The sequence below is a fragment of the Plectropomus leopardus genome, chromosome 17, assembly GCF_026936395.1.
Source record: "Plectropomus leopardus strain MGB_pleo_1.0 chromosome 17, ASM2693639v1, whole genome shotgun sequence".
In the NCBI taxonomy this organism is placed as follows: domain Eukaryota; kingdom Metazoa; phylum Chordata; class Actinopteri; order Perciformes; family Serranidae; genus Plectropomus; species Plectropomus leopardus.
The window spans coordinates 31,051,783-31,065,652 of NC_142192.1; the positions used below are offsets into that span (position 1 = coordinate 31,051,783).

At 35.7% G+C, this 13,870-nt stretch overlaps 1 protein-coding gene across 3 annotated transcripts in view; it reads right to left on the bottom strand.

Moving 5' to 3' along the window:
* The window catches only part of LOC121958250 (CCR4-NOT transcription complex subunit 3-like), a 39,796-nt gene that overhangs the window by 23,966 nt on the left and 1,960 nt on the right, over positions 1–13,870 (bottom strand). For all 3 annotated transcript variants that reach the window (XM_088090221.1, XM_088090220.1, XM_042507134.2), the window contains exons 2-6: positions 10,557–10,619; positions 4,962–5,029; positions 4,269–4,343; positions 2,728–2,817; positions 436–564 (exon numbers count right to left, since the gene is read on the bottom strand). In XM_088090221.1, the coding sequence (XP_087946347.1) occupies positions 436–564; positions 2,728–2,817; positions 4,269–4,343; positions 4,962–5,029; positions 10,557–10,581 (387 nt within the window). In that variant the 5' untranslated portion in view covers positions 10,582–10,619. The remainder of the gene's footprint in view (positions 1–435; positions 565–2,727; positions 2,818–4,268; positions 4,344–4,961; positions 5,030–10,556; positions 10,620–13,870) is intronic.

Sequence of the window (13,870 nt, forward strand, 5' to 3'; positions counted from 1 at the left end):
CTCATGACGGTGAGTGGATAATGACTGAATTTTCATTTTTGGGTAACTATCACCTTAAATTCCATCACAACTTGTTTTGTCTCAACAGATGGTGTAAATATAAGCAAACTCTCTGCAGAAACACAGCTGTGATACATTAAAATAAGCTGCTGCTATTCTGAGGTTTTCAGAACTTGTTTTTGTGAAAGTTGACACATTGTTTTGTCTTTATTTTGGTTTTGGTTCCACTTTTATTCCACTTTCTGTTCCAGGTTTTATTTAAAAATAATAGTAACTCAAAACATTCCCATGGCAATCTCCGGCGTTAGAGCACTCACCTCTGACTTAAATCACTTTCTTATTGTTGAAGACATGAACAACAAATACATTTTTTTTCTAAAGTTTTTACAAAATTACTTGTATCTATTGCATTAATTCTAGGACACAATGACTCACCGTCAGCCACGTCCCAACCTCTTCCTTCTCTTTCTGGGCCGGGTCCACTTTTTGAGCCAGACCCAACCCTTCTTTCGAGTACGCTTTTGTCTTGGTTTCTCTTTCCACTATTTTGAACCGCTCCATTTGCTGCAAAGAGATACAGATACAGGAAAAAAAGGCAAATCACGTTTATAAAATGCTGTACTTATTGATGCGTCACATTATAATAAAGTCAAGTAATAAGCTGCTTTCAGTTCTTTTGTTTTCTACAAGGGGAGAAAAGCTAAATGTACCAATTTGTTCCTACAAAGAATACTTTTTTAATACAAAATTAAAGACCCTGGGCCAGAAAATAGAAGAAACACACATTTTTAAAATTTTCATCTGTTCTCAAATAATCTAATAATCTATAGCACATTTTTACTAACATGGCAATTCAAAGTGCTTTACAGAGCAATAAAATATAAAACATAATAAAGGATGCAGATTTATAGTGAAAGAGAAAGAGATAATATATTAAAGGTAACATTAATTACTAAATGATTTTAACAAAGTAAATTAAAACTCATCATTAAGCTATAAGAGCAGCGAGCTCTGTGAACAGTTTTAAACAACAGCTGAAAACCTATTTATTTCCTCCGGCTTTAAGATAATGAAATTCTTGTAAATATTATTTTGTATCAGTTCTCTTATTTTTTACTGTTCTTACTGGTACTTTTTACTTTGACTTTTATAACTTGTTTATCACTGCATGTCTTTTGATTGTTAAACCTTGTTCTTTGTGTAGCATTTTTTATTTTTATTTTTGAAGCACTTTGAGCTGCATTTCTTGTATGAAAAGTGCTCTATAAGTTCCTTATTATTATTGTTTTTATTTCAAAATATTCTTACAATCTATTTTTTATTTAAAAAAATTTCTTATTTTTTATTGCTTTCATTATCATTATTGTCATTATTAAAAATGGCAAAAGTGCTGACAAGAGGTGCAAAGATAAAAAGATAATTAAACATAAAAACCAAGTTTAAAATAAGTTTGTAGTCATTAGCGGTCTAAATAATGATGGAACTGTAAAATAGGAGAGCTCAGCAATAATAAATGGAAGTCTGGCACTAAAGGAGCCATTAAAGCTCACTCAGCAGAGCAGAAATAGGGCAAGAACACATACTGTCTGTTACTGAAGGTTGTTAGAGCCCCCTCTCTCCTGCAGGAAAACCACAGCACTGATTATAACACTCGACCTGCATTTCAGACTCATGGAGGCCTTGAAGACCCTGCGGACAAGGCTCTAAACTGTGACTTTATAAATCTGTATCTCTGCGTAAACACACTGTAGATTGCGATGTTCCTATTTTCTGACAAACCCCGGGCGCTTCCTGCAGGACGCGTAATTTCAGGTTCGCCGACAAAACCACAGGAAGTCTTGAAGAGCAGCTTTTAGGATAAAAACCAACTCATCAAGATCAGAGGGAGCTGGCGAGTTGCTCCGGTCCCTCATTGTGCGGGCAGGTGGCTCACATTCAGTCCATCTCAATAACCCTCATCAAAGACTCGTGAGGCTCTGCAGCACGCTGACGGCTGGGCGAGCAACACTAAGGAGCACGTGTTAGAGATCAGACCAGATCCCGTGTTTATCGCATCTCCTGGGTGCAGTTCTTTATTTAATGTGGTAATCTGAGAAATGATTCTGGCATGTTTTTTTTTCTGTACCATAACCCTTTAGGGACATCAAAAAATTGGCTTGATGTCTTTCAAACACATAACAAAAAATAAACAAAGAAATTGTAAAAAAGTAAAAGAAAATTACTTCTGTTAAAAAAAAAAATGAAGTTAAAAAAAAAAACACAAAACATAATATGACCTGAAATGACCTGAGTCAAAAAGTTGTTAGAAATAATAATATATCTGTAAATAATGTTAAATATATAGTTATGATAATTATAAATATCGGGTTTTTTGGACTTTTTGAACCCTGGTTGAGAACCCTGTTACTAGATGACCCACATTTTTTGGCAAATATTTATCCTCCAGGAATGAATCGGTTTTATGGATCCATAATTATCTTTTTTTTTATGAATCAATAAATCCCTTTCTGGAAGGCAAATATTGGCCCAAATCCGTCGGTATCCTGTATAACCTGAAGTGTCAATGACGGAGATATATAGAATGTAAGAATATAAGAATTCAGACCTGGAGTTTGTCAAATACATTTTTTTTTAGACTGTGTAAGACTTTGAGAACAAACACAATCCTCCAGAGCAAACACGGGTCCTGGAGGGAGTGTTATAATGAACGTGATGTGTCCTACTCACCGTCTCTATGAGTTTGCGGTTCTCTACTAGCTGCCTTTTGTCTTTGATCTCGTTGGATGCCACCCACGTCTTGATCTGGTCTCGAAGACGCTGCGGGACCAGAAGAAGAAGAAGAAGAAGAAGAAGAAGAAGAGGGAGAGAAGCAGAGCGGGGGAGGGAGAGAGAGAGATTGGGAGAGATACAGAGAGAGAGAGATGCAGATACATCAGTGAACACATGCAGAGACTCGTCCTCAACAGTCATGGATGGTGAACTTGGAGTCTACACGCAGAAAACAGGCTTGGCGTGGAGTTTGGTGCTCATGGAAACACGGTGATGAAGCACACACTGCCTCTGGCTGACCACAATGATATTTAATACCACACACACACACACACACACACACACACACACACACACACACACACACACACACACACACACACACACACACACACACACAAACACACACCTTTGTGTGTAGGCAGGTTAAACAATATCACATCATTCACAATCAATGTCCTTTCATCCAATTTCAGGGCTCAAACTCAAAACACGTCAGACCTCAAAAACTCAGCTCTGGATGTTTCTGTCTCACATGCTGATGAGGGATCGTTAATTTTTTTATTTTATTTTATTGATAGCATTATCAAGGCTCCTAAATGATCCTGGTTTTTATCATTTTCAACATTTTTCTTTTTTATTATTTGGTGGAAAGACGAGGTGAATTTTTAAACGAATTTAAAACGAGTTTAAAATATTTTGATTTAAATATTTACTTTGGAAAATCTTGGCATTTGTTGTGTTAATCGTGTATTATAACGATGATTCACATCATGAATACATTTTATTAACCTTTGCGCTGACCTTGAACACATTACAATTAAAACTTTTCACAACCTTGTTTATTTAGCTAACTTGCTCTTATCCTGCTGGTGCTGGTTAAAAAAAATACTGAATTAAAGTAGAAAATAACATTAATATATAATATTTTTTAAAGCTTTATTTTGAAAAGTGTGTTTTGTACACAGAGTGAAATGTTTGTTTGTAATATTAAAGCAGGCCCTGAGGGTTTATACGATACAGTCTCTGACTTTTGTAAATATCTAGTCTGCTGTTGCACGTTTGTGAGTCGAGTGCAGCCCTGAAAGTCTCAAATTGTGATGTAAAGGGAATTAGGTCTGAAACCGCTCCACAGACTGTGAGTGGAAGCTTGACTTTGTGGACCCAGGGACTGTTTGTTTTATTTATTTTGGTCCAGACGAGCTTTATTCTATCATAGCGCTCTCAGTGTCATTTACAACTAGACTTTAAAACCTACAACAAGAGTTGTTCTTGTTTACTGATATTTTTGGAGCGTCTTAGACCATAGGAACAACACAAATTAATATCGAGCATGAGTGCAGTTCCCCTTTAGGCCTAATCAGCTCCTCTGTGAGATTTAATTTTATTCAGTTTATTGAGTTAGGACAGTGAGTCACAGATAAAGTCACTTCCAGGAAGTTTTGGGGGCTTGAAATCTCACACGATTTAATCTCTCTCTCTTTCTCTCTGTATATTACCTGTAGCTTTTTAATCTCTTTCTTGAGGTCTGCTTCATATTTCTCCTTCTGGTTTGCGTTGGCTGCATTGTGAAGCTGCGGAGGAAAGAAAACAAGAGAGAAAAATAAGTTCTGGTGACAAAAAATACAGTGCATGTCCTATTTTATACTTGCTGTAATGTGCTGTATTGTGCTAATTTTAGGACACAAAATGGATTATGAATTAAGTTATAAAAGACAAATACAGCATTTAAAATTGTGTGGGTTGTGATCAGCATTGAACTCTGGCAAATACACACACAGCAGCACAATAAATCCAGGACTTAATGAAGGAAAAAGGGCAGCTGGGATGTTTGGTAACTAAAACACTGACATGTTTCTGCCTCTTCATTAGCAGAACAGCTCTGCACTCTGGGCCTCTGTGCTGCTGTAGGGTCAGAGCCCAGCACTGCTTTAATAACACTTTATTACCAGTATCATGAGTATTGTACGTTCTGTGTGACGGTGCTAAAATGTTGTTAACTACACTGACTGCAGAAGCTGTTAAGCTCAGCTAACCGGCAGAGAAATTCAAAAGTTATGAAACAAAATTCTACATTTTAAAGGTATTTTTTGGGAAATATCTATGGGCATTTTTGACTATTCTCTCACAATCTAAACCATTAAATGAAACAATGATGGATGATTTAATAATGAAAATAATAATTTCCTCACCTTTTGCCAAATGTCTTCAAACTGCTCCACTCCCTCCGCTACTTTTTTCAGACATCGATCTATTTCCCCTGGAGGAGACAAAAAGAAAGAAGCAGAATAACAGAGAAGATTAGAGAAATGAGGAAACTATTTTAATCATGTGACGGTAAGTAAGTCTGTTGAAAGAGCTGATTATCTGAAGTTAAAAAAAACATCTACTCAGTAACAAAAGTAATCCAGGTACCACAAACAAAAAAAAAACACTCCAGTAAACAGCGTTAACAAAATGTGTTTGACATCTCATGAAAAATACACATCTTAAGAGGTACTTTATGCTTGTAAGTGAGAAGAAACACACAAACACTCAGCTGCCAGTTTATTAAGTGCACCGAGCTCAAACTAATGCAGTCGAATACAACATTCCTGCAATAAATCCTCCTTTCATAAATGTTATTGTGTTCAGTTTGTGTTGAAACTGTTTCAGAAATGTGTTGATTCAACTGTGTGAACATTTTTGAAGGATGCATTATAAATACAGGCGTTTATTTAGCCAATCCGTGCTTATAAAAACATGATTTTTTTAGGAGGTGTGGGAATGAAGAAGGGGTCTGACAGAGAGCAGGTGTTTACAGGGGTTACTGTTTATTTCATTGGTCACTTTTTCTGTAAATAATAATGTAAAATTGTTGATATTTGATTTTGAGTATGTGGGGGTATGCACGTGTGTTTCATTAATTAGAGTGCAGGTTTAAATGAATAAGAAAGCTGGTTAATTACAATTCAATGACTTGGGAGAAGGGGTCGGGTTAAATAAGTTTCTTGTCTGTCTGCTTGTTTCTCTATTTTCTTTTACATCTTCTAAATAAATAAATCTAATCTAATATAATATAATATAAATATAAATGCCAAAAAGTTGAATCTGCACCCGGGTGAGAAGCTGAGTGTGAGTCAGAGCGGAGGACGTCGACGCTTGTATGTAAATGTAAACAAAATGTAAACAGGAAAATGTTCATTTTCGTTTTCTAAAGTTCTGACTTGGAACAAACCAAACCTAGCAACAAACTATTTTTTCTCTTCAACACACCACAGAGCTGATGGCTTATTTCCTGTTTTTCTTTCTTTCCTTTTCTTAACGCTGCACTTAAACCCAACATATTCTTGAATTGCAAAAGTTGATGCACTCTCTTGTATCTGATCATTTTTGGACTCCTGGTCATCTGACTGCAGTCCGACCAGTAAAACCAGAATCTGTTTTGTTTTATGTCACCCTCCACACTCAGAATAAAATCTTTCTCGTCATATATAGAGCTGCCATGATTGGTTGATTATTTGATTTGTTAATCATTAAGCTCCTTTTTGTCATTTATGATAGAAAATACAGAGTTTTGGACAGTTGGGTTGGACAAAAAAGCAAACTGAAGAAGTCATTTTGAAGAGCATTCACATTTGTTTTCCATAATTTTTAGACTAAACAATAATTCCTTAAAACAATTGGCTGAATGGTCGATGATAAAAAATAGTCATTGCAGCCCCATTTAATGTCTGACAATTTGATAGGAATAATATGGAGGCAGGTTTTTTTGTCCACAGGCCAAAAGGCTAGTAATAACCACGGATTACCATTAACAGATTATTATTATTTGTGTGGCTGGTCAGTAAAGCAAATATAGAAGCCACTTGCATATTTCACCATCGTTTGGCTAGTGGATGGCACTAAATTCGTAGTCTGCATGGAGGATAAAACCAGTAAGATTAGAGCATTAAATTTCAATGATTGAAAATCAAGACATTTTGTCTGAGCTCACGGCTCTGATATTTCTGACGGCACCATGAAGGCAGCATAATGTTCATTTGCTTCGTCGACTCAGTCACGGTTGGCACACAATTGTCAGTTTGTCTCTGCAGACGACTGGAAAGACTTGAAAGAGACAGATGCACTCATGAGTCGAGACTGTTCACATCAATAAAACACAAGACTGATTATCAGTGAACACGTAATGACGGATACTGTTTAACACTGTGAATGGTGTCAGAAAAGCAAAAACGAACTGAAGTTTATTGAGGTACTTTCCAAACAAATGCATTTTTGCTTAAACCTTACTATTTAAAAGTGAACTGAAAGTGAAATTTAACCACTGAGGTTTAAATGAAAATGCATTTTTGGGGGGAAGCGCTGAGCATACGACTGGATAAATAAAACAGGAGTTGTGTGAGAGTTTTTCAGTGGATGTTTTTATATAGATTTGCTCCCACAAAATCAACAAAGAAATCAAAATGCTTGCCGTTTTCCATCAAGGCATGCAAGAAAAAAGTTTTCTTCGGGATTTCAAGGTAACTTGGCATGACATTCATATAGTAAGTAAGGTTTTCCTGTACGTGCTGAATAAATATTTTTTTTATGACTGCCCTCCATTTATTTATTTATTTAAAAGATAAATTACTTAACTTTCATTGCATTTGTGCAGCCTTGATTATTCACTATTACTTTTCTGTTAACTACATCACTGCATAACTCATAAACCATCAGACGAGCTTAGTATTTAGCTATTTGTAATGCTACGTATATAAGTAATTTAAAAATGAACGGTCTGGGGGCAGAGCTGTTTATAGGATTTAATTGCACACATGTAAATGCAGCTCTGCGTAGGAATACGTTTAGTTGCACAGCAAACTTCTTGCTTTTGACTACATCAAGCTTGCTCTTGCTCGTGATCTCTCACACAGTGATGAACATTTTTGCCTGCTCCATGAAAAACACTCTGCTTGTATGATTTATTTATTTTTGACTCAGAATTTTAGATAAAAAGGAGCAATGATCTGAAAAAAAAAACATAATTACATAACATAACTTAATTTTCTATACTTTGTTTTCATTTTTCAACACTTATGCAGACCTAAAAAAATTACTAAAAATCAAATTCTACTCAGTGTAAGAGCCGTGCATCGTGCATCTATGAGGAAAATGGAAAGTGATCCAGTTGTCTTTGTGACGGCAGTGTTAACCTTGGAAATGCTAAAAAATGGTTATTTTTAAACTCTCTTATAACAAAATCCTGAGTTGCCAAAAATATGTATATATAACATTAATCATATTATTAATACTGCTTTTTTTAAACTCGTGATATCAATAATTGAATCTGCCTACCTACTGGATACGTGTTGGCGTTGCTATGGAAAAGTCCCAAAAAGTACAAGACAGAAAGAGAGATGGAATATATTGAGAAATTAAAAGAGGAGATTGAAGATTTGGTAGAAACTGGGAGCTGTGGGCAGGAGTGACAGGGAGGACTGGGACATGATAGGCAACTTAAATATTAAACAAAAGTCTGCACAATGCCAGAGTTCCTGTTTCAAGACGCTAAAACCTTTCTAACTCATTAAAAAGCAGCAGATCTCACCCCTCAATACCTCTACTATCATATTAATGCTCTGCCCTGTTATTTGATTAATGGCGCCGTCTGAGTGAGGAACGAGCGGTGGTGAGGGGAGATGCAGCAGTCGGCGCAGACGCGAACAGACTAAGTTATGTGAACAAACTCTAGTTTGACCTTAAACAGCCTTGATGTTAAGATTCTGCTGCGGGTGAGTTATTTTTAGATGAAAGTCTACCTCCTCGGTAATAATACATTACAATTTGACAGAGCCTAGTCGGTGCTTTATCATCTCCTCTTCATGAGAAGACTTTAGGGGAGATGGGTATTTTTGTTTTTTTTTTAATACAACAGTCGGAGTCGCAGGAGCTCACGTGAAGGGATGAGTGACAGAGAATCATCAATCCTGACAGAAAAAAAGTGTGTTTTCAGCCTGCGGTGACAAACGTCAGCTCAAAATAACATCAAAGTAGGAATATTTCTGTGGGACAGCGGAGCCTCAGGGTTTTCTGTCTTTACACAAAGGTCGGCTCGGGTTACACGGCTTGTTGTGGTGCGAATGTTGAGGTTTGGATGCATTATCATAGGCGTCCCGTTAACTGTTCCAAGACATCACTCAACATCCGCTACACTGAAACTGTCATACTGTTAAAATTTTTTAGAAATAAAAGCAGCGAGAGCAGAGGAGGGGAGCATCAGAGGACTCTGATCTCGACTGTTCTCACTGGAAACAAAGCGAGTCTGTCTGAAGTCTGAAACCTGCTCTGGTGTCTGTGAACGTCTGTGAAAGTGTGCCAGCATCATGAGCAGACTTTTACACAGACGTCCGCCAACACACACGGACGCAACGTCACCCTGCGCACAGAGTGCCATGCTACCACAGAAAAACAACAAAACAAAAGACACTTTCAAACAGACATGAAACCTCACTTCTGACTGAAAAGTGCAGCACTGATGAATAACAAAAGGTTTTCTTGGATTTTTTTGTTTCACCTGAAAAAGCAAGGTACTTATCACACTGATCCCACAACTGTAAAATAAATATAGCGGCCCTCTTTTACTAGTTTGCATCATTGCCTGAACTGTCAGAATAAAAGATGCTGGTTTCGGTTAACCCTTAGGGCCCTGCTTTCACATTACATACTCTTGAATCACTCAGTGCACAAAATGTGCTTTTCAAAATCAAACTTTAGAAAATATTATACATTAATATTATCTTCTACTTTCTAATGTTTTAGTTATTTATCAGTCCTAATCATAAATACCAAATATTCATTAATTTTCAAAATTGAATCCCAGGCTAAGTAGATTTTTTTTTTCAATTATCACAGCCTGGGATATGTTAGTTAGTGACATTGACTTTTATACATTATTATTTTTTTGTGCAGTGTCAAATACTCACACTCATACCACTCTGCACACAAAACGCACCTTTAAAAATCAGGTTCTAAAAAATGTTATACATAAATATTATTTTCTACTTTCATAACTACTGCTTTCAAATGTTCCTTAATCTTCCGAATTAGCACTTTCCGAAGCTTTAAATGCCAGGTTTTTGTCATATTGCCACTATGCTTTTAGACTAAATAAAAACACAAACAATTAAATAATAATATATTACATGCAAAGTAGCTTTTTTAAAAAACATGTATTTTCTCCATATGCCAAATATGGTCTGAAAAAACGTGACGTCATCATTTTTAGTTAATATAATCTTAATTGAGAGGGTAAAAAGAGCTCAGGTAAACCCATCACGTTTTTGAGCCACCCAAACTAAATGTATTTCTGACTCCCTCTGCAGCCAGAAACCTCTAACCTGGCAGGATGACAGCTTGCACGACTCAGTAAACAAGCTACTCGTGAGTGCATGTGACTTTTGTTTATAACGCCCTGCTTCACTTTCAGCCGAGCAGCATTAAACTAAAAGTGCATTTTTTTCCACTTCAGGTCACACAACAAGAAACAGTAACCGAGCTGAGGTAGGTGTGATCATACTCGAACTGTAAACACTTTTTAACTTTTGTTTTAGAGACAGATGGGTGGAGTTTATTAACAAAGACGCCATCAGGAGACTTTCCGATAATCACAGAAACATAAAATAGTCTGGAATGTTTTTCTTTAATTGCGACGCTCCCTGTTTTATGTGATTTGTGGTAAACCTCACCCACTTGGCAGCTGATCAAACCACAACAAATCTTAATTTGCATCAACTCAGGTGTTTGATGAGACACACAAACACTCTCACCTTGAAGTTTCCTTTTATCGGCCATGACTGACGACTAGGATGATGTCTTCATGCCGTCTTTCACTGCAGAAAACAGACACAAAAAAACTGTTTATTTACATATTTATTGGTTTATTTAAACAGGGACAAGCCACAGAAATAAACAATGCTTCTAAACACTAAGAATATAAAAGAATATGCACTTTAGAAATGTTTACAAAGACAAACGCGAGCTGATTGAAAGATGGGAAAGAAGGGAAATTAGGAAAGAAAGTGGAGACCATTGTCTTCCTAATTTTTAACACTTTGAAACCTGGATCGATATTCAGACGCCTTTCACGAGCATTTATACCACTAAAACAAGAGCAAATTGATTTGATTTCTTTAAAGAAAATGGGGAAAAGGGCAATCACAAACTTGGCATGAAATATCTTGCAAAACAATTGTAAAAAGTGACAAGAAAAGGACCTGAAAGTTGGCCAAAAATTTTTTAAAAAGTGTGAGAAAGAATCATTAGAAAATTCCCAAATAACCAGGGATAAATATCAAGAAAACGATATGATTTTAATTATTTAAAATTAGGTTAAAGAAAAAATATCATTATATTATATTTTAATAATATTTATCTATTTATTTTTTGTAGCACTTCTCTTCAGATCATTTCCTGTTTTTGTTCTTTTACCTTTCTTTTTGTTGGTTTTTTTGTGCTAATTTTAGGTGATTTTCTTGCAACTTTCTTCAAATTTCTTGCTAATTTTTGGGTCATTTCTTGCTAATTTTTGCGGCATTTCTTGTTAATTTTTGGGTCATTTTTGTTAATTACTCATTGCATTCTTTCCATGTTTTTAAAAGGACTCAAGCTAATTGTCTCTGGTTTCAAAGGGTTAGGTAGCTGCCCTGCTGAAGTATCTTTGGGCATCCCAGTGAGTCCCTGATGATGGAGGTGCAGCTCTGCAGCTGAACCCGACCTTTATCCTCCAAAATGTTCCTACAGGAATTAACTGTAACTAAAAGAAACATGCTCCCCTGGATACTTTTGTTCCATTAATCTGTGATGTTCAGTGTATTCAAGGACTCATTTCAAGTGTTGCAGAGTTACTTATTTGGTGTAGAAAACCTGCCGCTCAATGTCTCCGTCAGCTGATGATTTTTTTTTTTTTTTTACACTTTTCTTAAAAGTTTTTCAACAACATCAGAGAGGTGCAGGGACTATGGAGCACGTGCAGAATCGATTAAGTCTTTCAATGGCACTGAAAAATGTAATCAACCCTCAGCTTCATTATCCCTTTGAGAAATTCACCTTAGTAAGATTTAGCTTTAAGCTAAATTTAAATCAACTACCTTTGTCTTAATAACTTTACTAGTGTGTGCATCCTGGGTACCAGGAGGGGTTTCAGTAAATGCCAAAATGTAATTTAATTTTGTTTGCTGGAGGTTTAAACAACAAGCAAATATGTACAGAAGATTACAACTTCTAAGATAATCAAATCTCCCTACAAAAAACAACTTTTTGGGGGGATACGATCTTTATCAAATGGCAATCCAGTGTCTAATCTGCATATTGGGTTTTATGTTATAATTTGCTTAATTTAATTTTCTGAAATGCAACTTGCACAACACAAAACCTGTCACTGATTTCAGCCTTGGCTTACAACAGTAAGGTTAAATAAAAATTAAGGGGTGCAGCAATATTTTGTAAAAATGGTACAGTTTAAGACATGGAGTTTCATTTCACAACCGTTTCCAATTTTGTACTGTGTATGGGCTTAAAAGACTCACCTGAGGGACAAATAATCCTAAAATAAAAACACGGAGCGCCTCATCAAGGCTTCATTTTGCTGTCTGGTAAAGTTTGATTTTCTTTCTGTAGCAGAATCAAATTTAGGAGATGTTTTCTTGTGATGCGGTGATAAAAAATATGGAGTCTTACGACTGTTTGCAAATTCAGCTGAGGCAGGAAGAATATGAGGAACAACCCGCATGACTGAATTTAACTAAATAAATACTGGTGGTATTTAAATAGGCGAGTCAGTCAGATGATATCTAATGTGAAACTGTATATGTCTACTGTTACAAATATTTCATGTAGATAATCTTGTCTCACTGTTAACTTAACGTGTGTTGAATTTGACGAAAATTTGTCATAGTGAGATCCAGAGCAAACGCTCAACACTAAAGTAGGCTGATAAGATAGCGCAAGTGGTGCTAATTTTATATTGTTTCTATATTTTTACTTAAGCACTATTTTGTGTGCTTTGGACTGTTATTTCAACCGTGTCCTTTGCTGTCATACATATTGTAGCAGCATTAGTGAAACCTGAGAACAAAAATTTTATTGCCACTCGAGAATGATTGTGCATATGACTAATACAGACTTTTACGATAAGCTAATATCAGCTGATAGCTAGAGGGATAAATTAAATTGTTCAATTTGGTCTTTCGGGGAGATTTGTTGATAAAAAGAAATATAGAACATTACTGTCAAAGTTAATTTATGGTTATGGTAATTTATGAGGCGATGACCATGAAATTGTGATGTTGCTGGTTTGAATCCAGCCGGGAACTTTTGTCTCATGTCATCTCTTTTCCTTATTTTCCTGTCACCTCTCTACTGTTGCTGTCAAAAAAAGCTAAAAGATGCCACCTCCCCACATACGTGATTATGGTACTACTGAGATCTATCACATTAACAACATTGTGATGCACGAAAACATGTAATTTATTTTTTTAAGAAGGAACAATGTACATTAATCCACGGTTAAACAAATGTAACTGCACCCAAGTTAGCTGTTTTCATCAGTAGTCCCTTGCCTGATGTCAAAAAGCATCATAATTAATTAAAAAAGGGAATGTATCACACTATTGAGAATTCAAATCACATATAATCTATGAAAACCTCAGCTGAAACTACTTTTAGATTGTACCCATATGTTTTAGACCAAGGTGTCTGTTATCACACATTGAAATTTAATGGTTTTTAAGGTATTTTCAATGATTTGTAACCAAATTTAAGACTGTTTTTGGGACAAATCATCTTTTTCTTTTTCGGGCATTGCAGTTAAAGTAAATAGTAACAATGTGGACCCCTGCAGAAAGATTTTATGTCAGAATATGATTATTTGAGTTAGTTGGGTGAATGTATATTTTGTCAACACGTAAGTGCAAGTATAAAGTAAAAAAAACAAACAAACAAAAGCCCCAAAAAACAGTATCAATCAAATTGTGAGACTAGTAAGGATGAACAGCCCTGACACACATTTGCACACACATTGATATAGATTTTCCTGTATAGGTGCTTATTATTTTATTTTTTTATGTGTATTTATTAAATTTTA